The following is an 18,599-nucleotide window of genomic DNA, read 5'->3' on the forward strand; positions in this document are numbered from 1 at the left end:
ATCCTAGTATTTAGTCATTTTCTATTTATAGAAGCCCTCAGTTAACCCTAATAGATCTTGCCCTATTAGGTACTGCATCTCTATCCACACGTACTATTACATTTTATTGAAATCTGTAAATATTGTGATGCTTTAGAATTAAACATTTTGCTATTGTTTGTCTACAATCGTCGGAAAAAAAAAAAAAAAAAAAGGTGATGATCTCCGTTTGCTTGACAGTAGATTCGTTTCATAGTCCAATCGAGAGAAGTAGCCAATGTCACTTCTGAGATGATTCTATCATCCACTTTTCAGCTTTAACTGCGTATTGAACAAGTCAGGTTTTGTCTCTGAATTGCTTTTTGGATTGTAAGAAGCTACTCTTTTGCTTAATGTGAACTCAATGATCGAACACTCGTTTAAATATTACACACCATGCATGATGTCTAAACCTTCATGCAAAACCTTTCTACCTGTGGAGGACTATATTTCTAAGTGAGCATGTGTGACACACTGAGTGATAGTTAAGTGTGACAGACGAGCTACGAGTGATGAGCGATAGGTGCGATGGGCGAGTGGTGGGTGAACGGGTGTGATAGATAAGCGACAAAGAAGTAGGTGCGACAGATGAGCAGATACGATGACAAGTAGGTGCGACGAGTGAATGAAGAAGAAGAGAAAATCCGTCCGAAAAAAAAATTTATATAAAATTAATAATTTAAAAAATAATAAAATTATTATTTTTATTTATGTAGTAATATAAGGAGAATTAAGGTTAAATATTTTAACTTCTTATTGGGATCTCAATATAGATTAGCTAAGGGTAATATGTAATTACCCCCGACGTTAAAAGATAAATTAAGGTGCCGTCCATAATTTCCCACAACCGCACGTTTCGAATTCTACGGTTCAGATTATATATCCTCGGTGGGCGACGTCACTCCCAGCATGTCTCCGTGCTTGGTTTCGATTTCGTGAGTACAAATTTCTTCTTCGCTTCTTCGCCGATCGGACACCGAGAATTCTGGGGCTTCTCCAATTCGACTCTCCCATGGTCTTCTACGGAATCGGATCAGTGCCTGTTCATCTACCGATTACTTTCTTCCGCCGAAACCGATCGATTCCGCACATCATCTAGATCGCGGTTACTTTTTTTTCTGCGGTTTTCACGTCTGTGATGGTTAAGCTTTGTGTAATTCGACTAAAACGAAAGAGGCATGAGTGAGAAACCCGGCCAACCGGCGGATTTGAATGCGGCTCGCCTCGTTCGGCAGCCGGCCGCGGCCCATCCGCCCGCCACAAGCGCCGGCGAGGCCCAGTTGATAGCGGCCACCGACGCTAGGACGTTTTATTCGTACGTGCACGACCAGGACATTGATGGCGGCGGCGACGGCATGGAAGAAGGTCACGATGGTGCCGTCGAGTAGGAGCGGATAGAGGGAGACGCGTTTCCCGATATTGGCAATTTGGGGGATCCAAAGGCGGGGATCGTGCCTCCGGCCGCCAGCAATCAACTCACTCTCTCCTTCAATGGGGAGGTATACGTGTTCGACTCGGTGTCCCCTGAAAAGGTGAGATTTTGCGTACTTTTTTTTTGGTTGCATTTGTGAAAGGAAAAGCCTCTTATATCATCAAATGCTTTTAATTTAGAATAGTAATACATTTGCTTATCCTGTAGGTTCAAGCTGTGCTTTTGTTATTGGGAGGACGTGGATAACTAGTAGCTTGGCTTCAAATATATCAGCTTCGAATACATCGTATAAGGTACTTGTTAGACTAAATAATCTTTAATGGATTAGCAAACATGGGTGGTCTCTAATTTTGCAGCTTTGTCTGTTGGTTATTTACAGCGCTCAAATTTCCCTCACAGAGTTGCTTCACAACTGAGGTTTCGGGAGTAGAGGAAAGAACGGAATTTCGACAAGAAGATATGGTATGCTGTTTGGAAAGAAGTTGCCCTCAGGTAAGAGGTGATTTTTCTATTATGTTTGTCTGCAATTTTCGTATTAGTTTCTTCAATGCATCAATAGATGGTAATATTCTGTGAATTGTATTTGAAATTGCAGATGCATGTCTTGGGAATTAAATAAGTTATATGATCAATGTGAATGGCCATTGTCCACATTTTAGTTATGTGAAAAATGAAAGTTTCTTTCCAATAGATATTGATACTGTGGATTATATTTAGTTTAGGGGCCTAAAATGTGACATACTTTGTTTTTTCTGTTCTATGTACTGTTACAAATATGTATATTTGGTCTGTGGCTACGAAGTTCATGGTAGAGGAGGTGGAAATGGGAAGTAGTTCATAAGCATTTCTGAGATGTCACATGGTCTGATGTTTGGGTATGATGCAGTACAGATATTTCACAAATGTTTTGTTTAACTCCATGTTAAGTTTATTAGTCTGGCCTTTTGATATTTTATCTGCAGCATGTCTTTTGGCATGTAGTGCTCTTCATTACTGTTGCTTTCCTTGTTGTCAGGATGCAGAGGAACAGGGGTCAGTTCAGATCATCAAAATCAAAGCCTGAGGATGCAACTTTGGGTGTCACAAATTGCGAGGGAATGCAACATTAGGGTTCAATTGAAGGTCGACCTCCATCAGCAACTGCATATGTTCATTTACTTTATTTCTATGGCTATTTGAGAATTCAAAAGCAAAATCCTTCTAAATGAAACAATGGCTGTTTGGTGCAACCTTTCATTATATTGGTTTTCTTGTGGTCTCCGTAATATAATATGTGTGTGTATATATATTAACACCCGTGGGACAATTTGAAAAGGAAAGACTTTATTTAGTTTCTTGCTAACTTGTGTATGTTTCAGCTTATTATTTTCCTATCTTTCATCTTATTATCTCTCTATTTTTGCATCCAGGATAATCTTCGATTTATCAACCATAAATTCTATTGTTTAAGTTCTAATGCAAGATATATCACAGGATGCTGCATAAGATTTTGCGATTGACATTTCCTTGAAAATTTTCAGTTGTCATCATTGTGGCATCAGTTCAAATTAAACACCAATGAAGCGCCGTGGACTTGATGGACCAAGGACCCTATGCAATGCCTGTGGACTTATGTGGGCAAATAAGGTAGTTACATCTATATGTTGATCAATTTGTTATGGAAGTTTTTATATTTTCATGAATGTTCAGACTAATTATTCTTTGCTTCTATACAATCACCTTCTTGTCTGTGAACTTTTGTTATTTTTTGTTTTCTGAGAAGCCGAGATTTTTTTTCCATAACTTGTAGCAGACTTAGTTTCTATTGTGCATGTAAGAAAATTTTGATGTTCCCTTTTGGTTCTTAGATTCAAGTATTTGCATATCATGCCACAGAATCTGGGGTGGTTTAAATGTGCAAGTTCTTCCATTGACCATGCTGTCAGTTCATGACAACCTGTTGCACACCATGTATGAACATGTGCTGGTTCCTGCCAGTTTATTTTATAGCATGCTAGTGCACCGCATAAAATGACACGGTGCTACAAAATTATCATTTTACGTAGATCTTAATGCGTGGCATTGGCTTATGCTAGGAGAACAACATCATAGTATACATATTGTATGAACCTGTGATCAGCAAGTACTTTGTGCCACAGTGGCACTCCCACCAGATCTTGAATCTTGGTTAGCAAGTCTTCAGCTGAATATGAAGGGCATGGTTTTAAACAAACAAAGTGTCTTATATTTCATGTTTGGTAATTTTTGTTTACATATAATTGTGTTTTTGATCATCATGGAAAAATGTATTGCGCTATCCATTATATGTTGATAAATCATGTGAATTCAGCTTGCTAAAGAGAATCATTGATGGGAAAGTATTAAATTTGAGTTCATTTGGAGATTTTGCTAGCTGTAGCATGTGGATATCATCGGCTATATTCACTTATTTTATGAACTGTTGTGACTGCTTCAAGAACAGATTGTTTTTGAAGTATGTGGATGCAGGCATGTAACAGTAAGTCGAAGGTAAAAGTGATATGGTTAAGAGTTGGGGTTGCCAAGCTTTATAGGATCAGGATTGTTTTGGGGATTTACTATCAGGGTATGACTGGATCTTATTAGTGGATCAGGGTTGGCTATGAAAACAACTGAAAAATAAAGATTGTAAACACATCAAAATGAAAAATATAAAAGTAAATTTGAGAAAACATAAATTATATACGCTATAAGATTCTTTTTACCTTTGTATATTTACACAGCTGCACAACATATAAATTGGAACTAAAATATAAAAGGTAAAATGAAAAACATTGAAGAATAACTTATAATGCACATTATGAAATAAATTTAATTATGCAATAAAAAATACTGCCCCACTGAAGATCTTATTAGTGGATCAGGGTTGGCTATGAAAACAACTGAAAAATAAAGATTGTAAACACATCAAAATGAAAAATATAAAAGTAAATTTGAGAAAACATAAATTATATACGCTATAAGATTCTTTTTACCTTTGTATATTTACACAGCTGCACAACATATAAATTGGAACTAAAATATAAAAGGTAAAATGAAAAACATTGAAGAATAACTTATAATGCACATTATGAAATAAATTTAATTATGTAATAAAAAATACTGCCCCACTGAAGATCTTATTAGTGGATCAGGGTTGGCTATGAAAACAACTGAAAAATAAAGATTGTAAACACATCAAAATGAAAAATATAAAAGTAAATTTGAGAAAACATAAATTATATACGCTATAAGATTCTTTTTACCTTTGTATATTTACACAGCTGCACAACATATAAATTGGAACTAAAATATAAAAGGTAAAATGAAAAACATTGAAGAATAACTTATAATGCACATTATGAAATAAATTTAATTATGTAATAAAAAATACTACCCCACTGAAGAGCTGTAAAAGATCCATTGTAGAAAAAAATGCCAAAGTGGCCTATCTAGAGCTTTGAACATGGTGATGGACCCATTGAGGCTTTGATGCCTATTTAATCACCATACAAGTGAAGCATTGGGTAATGCAGAGATAGACTAGAATAATTAGCATTGGTGCCTCTTTAATTACCATATAGGTGAAGCATTGTGTAATGCAGAGATGGGAAAGAACAGGACTTTTTTAAAAGACTGCCAACTTTGTTGTCAAAGACACGAGGTGAACTCAAGATACCAAGTCTCATGACTGCTCAAAAGCAAGAGGTGTAAATAAAAGTGCAAACCTGAGTGAAGCAAGGCACTACTTTAATTAAAAAGAAACTTTAACGAGAACTAGAGTTATGGAACTTTAAAGTTTGAACTAATAGAATAGCTTGAGAAAAAAAAATAAAGAAGCAGCATTTATTAAAGCAAAAGAAATACTGTAGCAGAATAATTAGGAGTCACTGACCAACAAATTTGGTAAATGCTTACATCTTTATTGTTTGGGCAAGCAAGACAGCCGTTGCTGTGTAAGAAGCAGAAATTACCATGGCCATCAAGCAAGCAGCAACAACATTTGCCTCCACTAGCTGGCCAAGCAGCAACAACTAGACAGCTTCATTAGAGAGAGAAGGAATAGAAAATTATTAAACATTGACTATATGTTGGTCAACGTCGATCATCCGTTGATCTCCAGTGGCTGTCTACAATGTCTAGTTATCTGCAGATGATCCATCTTTTTCTCCTACCCACATCTTAGGGCATTATGGGATTTGGATTAGGAAAACTTATGTGTCGATATGTCAAGTTAATCAGCAGCCTATGTTTTAAGTTAGTCGCATACTTTACCTAGAACCTAAGCACAAATGGCTTTCCTGATAAAGTGGCTTTGACTTGATGCAGTAGGGACACCATTGGTTTGGCTTGCCTTGCCCAGGAGGCTAGGTAAGCAAGGTGCATGCTTGAGACAACAATGCCCGTAACATCTCCCTTCTTTGAAATGTTATTTCTATTTTCTGAAGTGGCTAAGAGATGCTCTTCTCCTCACTCTCTCTCACGAATCTTTCATCTTTGCCTCTTGCACTAGGAAACATGAACATTGTGGCATCAACAAACACAACCACAGTTGCTTTTTTGTCACCTTGCAGACCTTACACTCCCTTTTTATTGTTGAAGTTGACAAAATGGGAAGATTGGTTAACTCAGCCTAGACTGGTGAATTTCAACTGATTACCATTAGATTTGATTAGCCCAAATCAGATTGGCGTTCACCGCTACTTCACCTCCTTTTTTTTCCTCTCTTCTACTACCTCCAATGGCCACATGCCTTTGTTTCCTCCCACCATTGATGGCAGTGGCAAACGAATTGAATTTCTGGAGAAGAGATTTGGATGGCAGTTGGATTAAATTTTTAGACTGGACATCAATCATAATTGGATTAAATTAGATTGTGAAGCATTGGATTGGTCTGAATCAATTCCCAGCCCTATCTTTATGCTCTGTTTCCAGCCTTGTGATGATTGTATAAATTGATATTATGTTTGTTTTGGATATACAGTTTTGAGAGACGAATTATATTTTATGATGCCTTTTGTGTGTTTTGAATGTATTTTTTATAATGTGTGTTGAGATGCTATATGAAATATAGAACAGAATCTTTAAGTTTCCTTTGTGTTGTATATGCGAGGAAGCATAAAGTAACAGAGCTTCTTTGAAGCACTGTGAAGAATTGGCATTTATCATCTGTTAACTTCTGATGTTTGAATTATTTGATCCTTATTCTGGATTCTGCAGGGTACATTGAGGGACCTCTCGAAAAATCCATCTTTGCTTACACAAAGCGGCACGTCAGAAGGAATTGAAGTGGTAAGTTGTTTTATTTTCATCTAATGAACTTTATTGCTTACACAAAGCCTCAAAGTCGTTTGATTGACTTTTCTCCTTTTGGATGTCACAATTACCATCACAATGCTGTGGGATGTATGCACATAGAGCTATGTCATGTGAATGGTGCCTTTAAGTAAATTAGAGTTCATTTTCTGCCCAAAGTTGCAATTTCTACCTGTTTCTGGCTTTCTTCTTCCCAGTTGCTGTCACCAACTCTTTCTCTCCTCAGAATGGAGCTTCTGTGCCTGTAGCTGAGCAGCTGCCTCCTGCGAACACTGCCAATGGCCATGACTCATCCTCCTCATAAGAGGAATTCTGGTTTGAGAGACTAATAATTATGAGTGAACTCTTGTGCTTGTTTGATTTATTACGATCTTAGAGAGTACCATACATTTGCCTTTGCCATATATCTTCTCATGGTGTTTGTCTCATGTTGATGAATTAAAACTACTTGACATTGTCTTGTACTCACCTTACTCTCTGGTCTCTCTTTATCTTTCTATCCAGGCTTTCACCAGTGATGACAAGTCCAGCCATGCAAAGGATCACATTTTAAATGCAAAGTTGCTTCACAGAGTAAGAAGTTAAATAACTAGTAAGAATCAGTGATGGATTACTGCCTAATTAACAAGCGGGCTTGTCATTTTTCCATTGTGTTGAAGCCCACTTCTATTGGATTTAATTTATGAGGGTGTTTTAAACGTTCTTTGCAAGTATGAAACTGTTTACTCTTGCTAATTTATTCATTTGAGATTTTTCTTTTATGGTCATTCTTATTATTCATTACTAAAAGATTAAAAATAGAAACAAATTCAAATAAAATTATATATAAGTAATTTATTTGTTTCTGTTTTCAATCTTTTAGTAATAAATAATAAGAATGATTATAAAAAAGACTCCTAAAATGAATAATAAGAAATTAGCAAAGTAGTTTTATACTTGCAAAATTGGTTTTTTATAGCAATATCGAATGGTATATATATATATATATATATATATATATATATATATATATATATATATATATATATATATATATATATATAGGCTGATCATAAAGTCTTGACATCATCTTATAATTATTATTTTAGCTATTAAAAAAAGAAAGACATTAAGAGTGAAAAATAGAATATTGTCAGTGTATGAGATACTCATTAATGTAAGAAATAAAATAGATGATAATATTATTTTTGCCCCATCCTAACGTGAATAACATATGGGTAAATCATTGTATATAGTTTTAGTTATATTTATAAATTAATAAAGAATATATGTATGAGGACTGGACAGAGTGAGACAAGTGATACTATTTCCATCTCGATTAATTTTTAGAAATGTTTTAGAAACGAAATCATCATTTGCCATTTTTATGCGAACAAAAATGTGATAAAAGTGTGACGGGTCGGGTTACTTGGAGTTTGGGCCCGATAGGATTTTGAATCTGGGCCGGCCTAAATTATTCGGGTCGAGTTCACTTCGATTTGATCTCTTTTGAGCCCCTTGTAGTCTCCACATCACGTGACATCATAATTCGCCCTCTCTCTCTCTCTCTCTCCCCGATGGCGCACCGGCTGCTGAGGGACGCGCAGGCCGACGGATGGGAGCGCTCCGATTTCCCCATCATCTGCGAGTCCTGCCTGGGCGACAACCCTTACATCCGAATGGTATGCTCGATCCATATCTTGAATTCGTATTCCTCCTTCATTGTGCCGCTCGATTGGTTTCTCTTGCTCTTTTTCGTAGACGAATCTATGTTTTTTCGGAGGAACTCCAATGATTCCGTCTGAGGGAAATATAGGTTATAATCTCCGAGCGATTCAAGATGTTTAGGTCAAGGGGATATGAGTCGGTTGATCTCTTAAGTACGAGATCTTACTTTGTGAGGTTTCGGGTTAAAGATTAGACTCTTTTGGAAGCCTATTTCTTAAGGTTGGTAACGAGACCGCAAATCCTGATCTTGTTTCGCGTGTAACATTTTAAGGCTATTTTGGAGAGTCTCCTTTGGTTTAGTTAGATTCTCGATCAGGATGATGCTTCATATGTTGCTCCGCTCCCTCAACTTGAGGTTTGGATCCGACAGTTGCTGCGCTGGATTGGGGCTATTGTTGCTATTCGGGTGAGGTTTTGGTTGAGGAGTATGTTATTTCCTGTACTGTTTTCATTTGGATCTCTGATGTGGTCCGCATTGTGAAGTGGAATCTGAGGTTCTCTGCTGATGCTAAAGTTCCAAGGTTATTTATGTGCTTGGCTTTGGTTAACTTTGCCGTCCAAACGTAGTACTAGAAACCCACACTACTAATAGAAGAGTACACAGAACCCTTTTTCTGTTCTTTCAAATGATTCCCTCGTTCCTGGTTTTGGCTTGTTATCGATTTTTTGTTGTTGCCACTGCTAAGAATGAATAAAACTTGTGGCTGTTTTGGTTATTATGGTGGTTGAAGTACATCCTTAAGTAAGAAATAACTTGTACCTTGAGTTTTTCCATGTTTATAGCATGTTGTTTACTTGGGGGTGGGAATGTAGGTTGCCACCAATATGTATCGGGTTCATATATTTCCATTGTAAATTTGAAATAATTTTAAAAACTTTAATGGAGGAAAAGTGCGGGTGTCCTTGCACTGTGGACCACGTCTTCTATATTATGGTCTTGTTTAACTGTCTATTGTGTAATTGGAAATGTGTTTCTTCAGTGGCTTTTTTCTTTCTCATTGTTCAGACAAAGGCTGATTATGACAAGGAATGTAAGATCTGCAAACGGCCTTTTACCGTCTTCAGATGGAGGCCTGGACGTGATGCAAGGTACAAGAAGACAGAGATCTGCCAGACATGCTGTAAGCTGAAGAATGTCTGCCAGGTGTGTGTCCTTGATCTTGAATATGGTCTACCAGTTCAAGTTCGGGACACTGCCCTCGCTATCAATTCTAATGATGCCATCCCAAAGAGTGATGTGAATAGAGAGTATTTTGCTGAAGAACATGACCGCAGGGTATGATAGTCACTTTTTTTGTTCCTTTGCTTGCCATTCACATCAGATTATTTTGTTTCAGTTTTCTTCTGTGGAGTGTGTGTTTGTTTCTCTGCCTGGCCAACACTGGTGTGTTTGTTTTCTAGTGCTTTTTATTCATTCACCTGGACTCCATGTCATGTATGCTTTATCAATGTTGTTTACTGTACCTATTGCTTGCAGTGTACTTTATTATCTGCTTTTCTGGTACAAGTGGATTTTGTAAACATTTACCTTGTTTAATTGTAGTGGCTGGTAGAATAGCTAACTTGTGGGGTATAAATAGTCAACTTGAATTAGACCTTTTTATAATTTTGATTCATTGGCTGGCATTTGGAGTTAATCTAGTTGTGTGAAAGTTCAAGCACTTCCAGAAAACAGAAAGTCCTTAAAACAGATTAGTTGATTTAATTTGACTCAGTAGAATACATGAGTATTTTTCATGTCCGCCACATCATGTCTTCAAAGCCCAAAGGGGTTTTCCTGTAGATTGAAGTGCTTTTATGATGATCAAGCCTGATATGCAAGTTGAACTGAAAACAAAGGGAGAGATCTTAGATTACTTGGGCATCCCTTTGTTCTTTTCAGTTGGTAGATTAGAAGAGAAATGTAACTGAAGGGTGGAATGGAACAAGTCTTGGCACCATGTTAAGGTTGCTTCTTATCAATTGGGTTGACCAAGGTTCAAATCGTCGAAACAGTCTTTGTATTTGTAAGGATAATGTTGCTTATGTTGATCCTCCAAGTCAGCAACGGCAAAAGCCTAGTGTATCGGGTTGTGCATCCTTTAGAAAGAAACATAGTGACACATAAGAATAAGTCATGATGTACGTTTATGATTAAAATAAAAAAATAAAAAAATTAATCAGTAATTTGGTTTCTAAAATTAGTTAATACCAAGGTAGGCAATACCGAATGATACCGCCCTGTCACGGACAAACTTCTAAACAAGATGTTCGATGTAATGCTTATGTGTGTCCGTGTCTTTTGGCATGTTCATGCCTTGTACAACATGTAGAGGGGCGGCCGAAGGCTTAATAGTCCCATTTTAGTTGGGTTGGTGGCCTCTTTAGGCTTGTAAATAAAGGATGTGTCATGTGGACACGCGCGAGAGCTTTTCGGTATGTAATGGACCATTTTACCCTTTGTTGTGCCACTGTTCAGAGCTTGTAAAGTCTGTTTGTAATTTGCATTGTCTATGAAGTGTTTTTCGGACATGTTTGCTTGTGGATCCCGATTGAGGCGTTCTCTTTAACCCGTTCTCTCTTTTGTTGGTCCTAAGGGACAATGGGAGGCTTCGGGGAGGCTGACCTTTGCGGACGGACGCGCGAGGGTGCCGCACGACTTAGGCAAAACCAGCTAAGTCCGTGTCATATGGTATCAGAGCGGGACAAGCACTCATAGAAACACTTGACATGCAAACGTGGGGGACCTAGCGGGGCTGCGTTGAGGGCAGTCAGCAACGCGCGACCGTTTGAGGGAAAACGGGCATGGAGATGTAGGGAAAAGAGTCGCTCAGAGGAGCGGGCATCTAACATTGGCATTCAGAGGAATGGCCAACCCTTCGCGCAAGAGGCACCACGAGAACAGGCAAGCTTGGAAGAATGCGGAGCGCACAAAGGTTGGGATGGCTGAGTTTGAGCTACGGCTCAACGTTGACAACTATACTTGATGGTGCTCAAGGCAAGCGAGGCGCTTGGCAAAGGATGAGACCATGCAAAGTGGAATGAGTTGCTCAGCGACCGAAAGAGTTGTGCAAAGCTCACAGAGGTGAGGGGAATTGCTAACTCGAAGAATTCGGTACTCATGCATGGGCTTGTATGCGGACGATAGAATGTTCGTGGCCATCCCAAGGCGGTCGAGACTCGGCGCCATGGAGCATTGAAACTTTCTCTTCGGCATGCGAAGGATACGTCCGAAGGAGGCTGAAGTGTGCAACGAGTTCAACATGTTGCTAGGCCTTGAGGGGTGCAGCGGTGGCTGTATTGACGTGGAGGCGCAATCTAGCAAGTGCGTTTGCAAGAGGCAGAACAATGCACAGTTTGTTCAGCAGATCAGAGTAGTCCAAGGGGATGGTGGTCTCCGAAACGAAGAGAGATGTTGCTCCAACGGGACAGTTATCCATGAGGGATAAGTCTCGGCTCTCCAGAGGGAGAATCATGTGATACGGACTTCACATGTTGAGGAGGAGTACCTCACAAACAACAACTTCACGAAGCTCAATGGACCGAGCAAGCAGCGAGGAGTTGTCGCATGATCTCGCTCGAGAGAATGCATTGGTGGATGCATTGCGAGATCAAGTGGGGGAGCGACCTAAAGCAACTTAAATGAAGGCACACTTGGAGTCGATGTAGAGATCGGACTCAAGGGAGGGCTGACTTGTGGAATGGTGGGCGCGAGGGCCACCATCGACTCAATGCAAAAACGAGGAGCTGAGCAACTTGGGTGTAACTTGGCGAAGTACCCAAGCCGCATGAAGGGAGCTAGCAGAGAAGTTGGAACATGGAGCAGAGGCATAGTGCTTTCCTTAGACAGAGGTCAAGGACATGAACTCTTGCAGAGGCAAGAGCAGGATCATGTTGTTCCATGGGTCCTTCATTCTGACGGAGTGGACTCATCTTGCATGGTGCCAAAGACGAAGGGAGCTTCTGGGCACATGCACCTTATCTCGGAAGAGCATTTGATGGAGGAACTAAGGTGACTCAATTTGCAGAGGCGAAGTTGAGTTCAGAAGACCTTAGCACGGGGCAAGAGGACGCAGAGGCAGGTACTCTTGAAGAATATGCCACAGTGTTGCCAATCAAGTTGCCATGAAGGAAGCGGTGCGCAGCGGAGATTGTGCTGGTAGGGGCAGAGGCCCAGGATCCAGACAATGGTGCACAAATTACAGTAAAGTCGGTGGACTTCGGGAGCTACTAGGCGACGGACTGTCCTAGAGCGGTGCTTCATCTATGTGTGACCCGAGAGTGGGTGGATGAAGGTCGATTGCCAAAGGAGCGAACAAAATCGAAGGTGGAAGAGACCCTGCGATGTATTGGCAGAGGCCACACATGGAGGGTTCACAATTCGAGTTTATTCCACAGGGATCAGAATGCAATGAAGATGTCACCAGGAGGCGACATGGTGCAGCGGATCGTGGTGGAACAGTTCGTGGCAATGCGATACATACAATCTTGACCCGTGAGGGACTAGATCATATGGAGGTATGATCGGGAGCTACTGGGAGCTCCACTTCGGTGAACAACACGACGGCAAGAAGGGCTATGGATTCAAGGAGTGAAGGCCATGGTACCGCAGAGGCGGGTCTTCCGTGCGTGCATCGAATTTTGCTTCGGATGAAAGCTTTGGTCATCAACATATGGGGGCTGGGTTCCACCAAGGGAAAAAGTTCGAATGCAAGTACCAGTGAGTTCCATGGGAGGAACTTGATCATGCAAAGGTATGATCGAAGCAGCTGGAGAGTTGGACTGCTCCAGAGCTCATATTCGCTTAAGGGAGCCCGACAAGTCAGAGGACAAGGTCGAGTAAGCGAACGTTGCTACCAAGGAAGCTAAGGAGAACAGAATCGGTGCAAACCCTACAACGTGATGGCAGAGGCCATGCATGGGAGTTGCAATCTGTCTTTCCATCGACCAAACAGTCTGCTTGGAGAACACAGAGGTGTTGAAGCAGGGGGTCGAAAGGGGCGAGGAAGCGACGACGAGTCCAGAGGGACTTAGCTACCCAAAATCAAGCATCAGTTAGAATGGAGGTGGACTCAGAGGAGTGCCACGGAGACATATCTACTGATTGTGAAGAAAAGGGATTCAGAGGCGAGGCGACGGATAGTAGTGCCATGGGCATGGCAGCGCCATGGTACCGCAGAGGCGGGACTTCCGTGAAAGTCATTGATCCCTTGCTCTCACGGAGGGAGAGCGCTTGGTCGTGAAAGGGGCCGAGGAGGTGGAGCATGCAGAGGCAATCTCCAAGTACCGAGACAAGGCTGAAGGGCAGAGGCCAAGAAACTTCGTAAGACCGGTGTCAACAAGTTTCTCATCAAGATAGCCGTAAGTGAAGGACTTCGGGTCATGCAAGAGTGCACGACTAAGGAACGAAGCAGGCAGTACGCGGTGCTGTACCTTTGCTACTCAGTGGAGTAGGCGGCAGGGTTGATGGAGAAGACGGTACAATCCCAGAGGCGACCTCATCTATCAAAGAACTACTCCAAGTTGGGGTGAAAACTTCCTGCATTCCAGAAGTTCAATGGCATTGAGAAGGTGAATCATAGTAGCTAACTCAACGCAAGGAGTGCAAACACTTCAAGTGCTTCAGAAGTGTGAGCAAAGAGCAGGCGAAGGCCAGTAACCAGCTCGATGCATGAAGTACAACCTCGAGGAGGCGGGCGAAGTCAAGTAACCTTTGCCTTCTCAACTCTTAAGAGAATGGACGAAACCGAGTACCCCAATTCTCTTATCTATCCAGCAGAGGAGCTCTGCACAAGTTCAAAGACCCTTCGAAGATAATGGAAGACAATAGTTGTCAAATCCTCACCAACGGTGATCAGTGCTACTGAGAGTAGATTGTCCGCTTCATTTCCCAACGAAATGCCAATCGAAAGCGGAAGTGATGCGAACCTACTTGGATGTGACAACTAACTAAAAGAAGAGTCAATGAGCAGATTTTGTGGAGGAAGGACCTAAAACTTCAGAAGTTTGCGAGACGATGCTCGTTAAAGCTCCAACAAGCATCCACCCAGTTCAAGCAGCATAAGAAATTTTTGAGAGACTGGCGCAGTAAGGATAGTCTTTTCCTTCATCTGGCGGATCCGCAAGAATCGACAAGGATCAACACAACTCAGCCAACCCCACACCAAAGTTAGAGTCATTGGCGAGTTGAAGCAGCATGGCGGATCAAAGGTTCGACTACTCAAAAACAGCAGCGGAGAGCAGCTGGGAGCCAGGAGGCGCATTGCAGCTGGAGTAGAAGATTGAAGACTCAGCAAAGGCGAAGAGTTGCAGTGTTTACAAAGGCTTCGACGAGGACGTCGAAGGGATAAGTGGGGGAGAATGTCACGGACAAACTTCTAAACAAGATGTTCGATGTAATGCTTATGTGTGTCCGTGTCTTTTGGCATGTTCATGCCTTGTACAACATGTAGAGGGGCGGCCGAAGGCTTAATAGTCCCATTTTAGTTAGGTTGGTGGTCTCTTTAGGCTTGTAAATAAAGGTTGTGTCATGTGGACACGCGCGAGAGCTTTTCGGTCTGTAATGGACCATTTTACCCTTTGTTGTGCCACTGTTCAGAGCTTGTAAAGTCTGTTTGTAATTTGCATTGTCTATGAAGTGTTTTTCGGACATGTTTGCTTGTGGATCCCGATTGAGGCGTTCTCTTTAACCCGTTCTCTCTTTTGTTGGTCCTAAGGGACAATGGGAGGCTTCGGGGAGACTGACCTTTGCGGACGGACGCGCGAGGGTGCCGCACGACTTAGGCAAAACCAGCTAAGTCCGTGTCAGCCCGGTATAGGCGGTATGTACCGGTCCGACGGCATACCGGTATGCGGACCGTCTACTACCGAGCGAAACGAAAAAAAAATAATATATATATATATATATATATATACGAGGTGACGTCGCCAAAGCGACGTCGTCGAAGCGACGTCGTCGAAGCGACGTCGTCGAAGCGACGTCACCGAGTTATATATATATATATATGTATGCATATATATATATATATATATATATATATATATGTATGTATACCGAGGGGTATACCGCTCGGTATACCACTCGGTATACCATTTCGTACCGTACTGAACGAACGTCGAAACGTCGGTACGGTACGATATTGCGAACCTTGGTTAATACAACTGTAACTAGTTAGTAAATTAGCTAATTAACAACTTAATTTATTCATAAATAGGATGCAAGCTGGAGTTGAGCCCATAGTTCTGCTCTAAACAGCTTACTGTAGATTGTCTTCTCATCAGCTGCCAATATTGCTTCTTTGCTTGCATTTTTTGCTTCTTAATAATCTCGCTACTATGTTACGCATATATTTATTGCTTGTTTTTGTGGTATTAGCTAGTGATATGTTATTCTTTGTTCTTGTCACACCAATCCAACAGTATATTGTCCCTACTTGTTGTTTGTGTTAGTCTCTGCTGAAATTTTCTTTTTACAGGCCAGAGCTGGCATAGATTACGAATCTTCGTATGGAAAAGTGCTTCCAAACGACACCATCTTAAAGCTTCAAAGGACAACACCATACTATAAAAGAAATCGAGCCCATGTTTGTAGTTTCTATTTGCGTGGTGAATGCACTCGTGGAGCTGAATGTCCATATCGACATGAGATGCCTGAAATTGGTGAATTATCTCAGCAGAATATAAAGGATAGATATTATGGGTATGTATACTGGCTAACTCTATGTTTAATGTAAGCAATAATGCAGCACAAGTGGAGAAAATTTATCTGGAAGTCAACACAATTGATATCTACATTACCAATAATTTACCTATTCAAGGCATCAATTGCTGGCTTTTTACAAATCAAAATGGCAGCAAAAGATTCATATAGCCGACTTCAAATAGTTGGGACTTATAGTTTTATTATTGTTCTTGTTCTTGTTGCTAGGTATCAATTGCCATGGTACAGTGGTATAATGCCTGGTATGTGCCAACTTGATTTGGTATTAGTGTTCAGTTTTACCATGTTATTAGACCAGTATATGTTTCATTAGGCCTATTGATGGGTCATTTCACTAGTTATTTCTAGTCAATTGGAGTAAATTGCAGTCTTTGCTATATCTATATTATACTTCTAATATTTCAGATTGTTTTCCGTTATAGCAATCTGCATCATGATGTTATTTGTGGTACTTTCATTGTCAAAAATTCCCTTTAAAACAAAAGATATGATAGAAAAATATTAGAACCAGATATGTTGATTTAGGTACAATCTCTACTAAATAGAGGTTTGTTGCATTTCTTATCCAGTTTATCCTGTGGGATTTGCCTTTTTGTAGTACATGATTCCCGGGGATAGCAAGTGTTTCTAGTTTAGGTTTAGTTTGCTCTAGAGAATGGTTAGAGATTTCACTTTTCAAGTAGAATTAAGTATATAGCATCTGAATCAGGAGTTTGTTCAGGCAGCACTGCATCATTCCATCTGCAATTTGCATTCTCACCCTAGTCTGTAGAGACCTATTTAGTTCGAGTGACATTTTTTATTTCTTTTGAACAGATGAATTGATTGTAATGACATTCTTTTTCTTGAATTCAGAGTGAATGATCCTGTTGCTCAGAAGCTTTTAAGCAAGGCTGGTGAGATGCCTTCTCTAAATCCCCCAGAGGATGAGAGTATAAAGACCCTATATGTTGGTGGCCTAGACGCCCGTATTTCCGAGCAGGATCTGAGGGACCACTTCTATGCCCATGGTGAGATCGAATCCATCAGGATGGTGCTCCAGCGAGCATGTGCATTTGTAACTTACACAACAAGAGATGCTGCTGAAAAAGCCGCAGAGGAACTTGCTAACAAGCTTGTCATAAAGGGTCTCAGATTAAAGCTGATGTGGGGAAGACCACAGGCCTCAAAACCAGAGGGAGAGGCACAGGATGATGATGCCGGAAGACAGGGGGTTGTCACACATGCCGGGCTGCTTCCAAGGGCTGTCATATCTCAGCAGCAGAGCAACCATCAGCCGCTACCACCTGGCACCGAGAACCACCAGCAGCCTCCCCTCAACTACTTCAACATTCCCGCGCCACCGCAAGCTGCACGGACATTCTACCCATCCACCGATCCTCAAAGAATGGGCGCGCTAGTCCCGACACAAGAAGGTAGCAACAACAAAAGTGGGTCGGAGACGCAGCCAGAGCAGCAAGCACCAAATCTTCACGGGCATGCTTTTCCCATGGCTCCTCCACATCCCCAAGGGAGTCAGTACCGGCCGCCATATTATCCACCATACGGGTACATGGCCCCACTGCCACCGCCATATCAGCAGTACCCTCCATACCCACCAATGATGGCTCCACGCCCGCCACCACCACCTGCACCACAACCTGCAGTGCAGCAGTACACTCAAGGCCCTCCTGGACCATCTTAGAGTTGACATCCCTTTGTTTGTGATTCTTGTTCTTCTTCTTCTAGATCACTGTCGATGAAGGATTGAAATGGAATATGAACTTGTATTGAGCTTAAGTGCAGTGTGCATCAAGAAGGTTTTTGAGGTTGGTTGTGAATGAAGCATGCAGGAACTATTAAGCTTGTGTTGTCACCACATTGGGTAAGTCGTCCATGATATGATCACCAGACCTGCATTCAAAACAAGGTTTTATATCTCGATCCAGTATTGGTATTATAATCTACGGATCAATATAGTACGTTAATGACTCTGTATCAGAAGATCATGTTCAATATTAACCGGATTTTGAAACCTTCAGTATTTATCGCCCACCACAGACTTTAGTTGTTGTTGAGCCTCTCTCTCTCTCTCTCTCTCTCTCTCTCTCTCTCATGAATTGGCAGTACTTCACTGTTCAGCGAACTGATGCCACAAAATTCCCAGGCAAGACAAGCCCAATGTGCTGTACCATTTCAACATCAATCATCTTTAAAATGAAATATATTAACTTTTTTAGCTGATAAATAATTCTGTGGTCACCACTTGTCTTTGCATCGAAAATAGGAAAAAATGAGTTCAAGTAAACAAAGAGAATGTTGTGGTTGAGTTGGCGAGGAAACCAGCTCAATCGCCTATGGTATCAGATCTGTTGAAGCAACTGAAAGCTCCCCGAAACCACCGGGGAGAAGTCGAAACTGCAGAAAAAATCACCTGCGCCATGCAATTAC

General features: G+C 41.0%; 1 protein-coding gene and 1 pseudogene across 1 annotated transcript; both read left to right on the forward strand.

Annotated features, from left to right (window-relative positions):
- The first annotated feature begins 948 nt into the window (after positions 1-948).
- LOC135680373 (GATA transcription factor 20-like) lies at positions 949-7,067 on the forward strand (annotated as a pseudogene).
- Positions 7,068-8,264: 1,197 nt separating this feature from the next.
- On the forward strand, positions 8,265-17,976 carry LOC103995164 (zinc finger CCCH domain-containing protein 40). Its single transcript, XM_009415690.3, has 4 exons — positions 8,265-8,424; positions 9,477-9,746; positions 15,925-16,148; positions 17,025-17,976. The coding sequence occupies exons 1-4, from the start codon at positions 8,320-8,322 to the stop codon at positions 17,851-17,853; spliced, it is 1,428 nt and encodes a 475-aa protein (XP_009413965.2). The 5' UTR covers positions 8,265-8,319; the 3' UTR covers positions 17,854-17,976.
- The last annotated feature ends 623 nt before the right edge of the window (positions 17,977-18,599 follow it).

Source organism: Musa acuminata, chromosome BXJ1-8, assembly GCF_036884655.1.
Source record: "Musa acuminata AAA Group cultivar baxijiao chromosome BXJ1-8, Cavendish_Baxijiao_AAA, whole genome shotgun sequence".
NCBI lineage: Eukaryota > Viridiplantae > Streptophyta > Magnoliopsida > Zingiberales > Musaceae > Musa > Musa acuminata.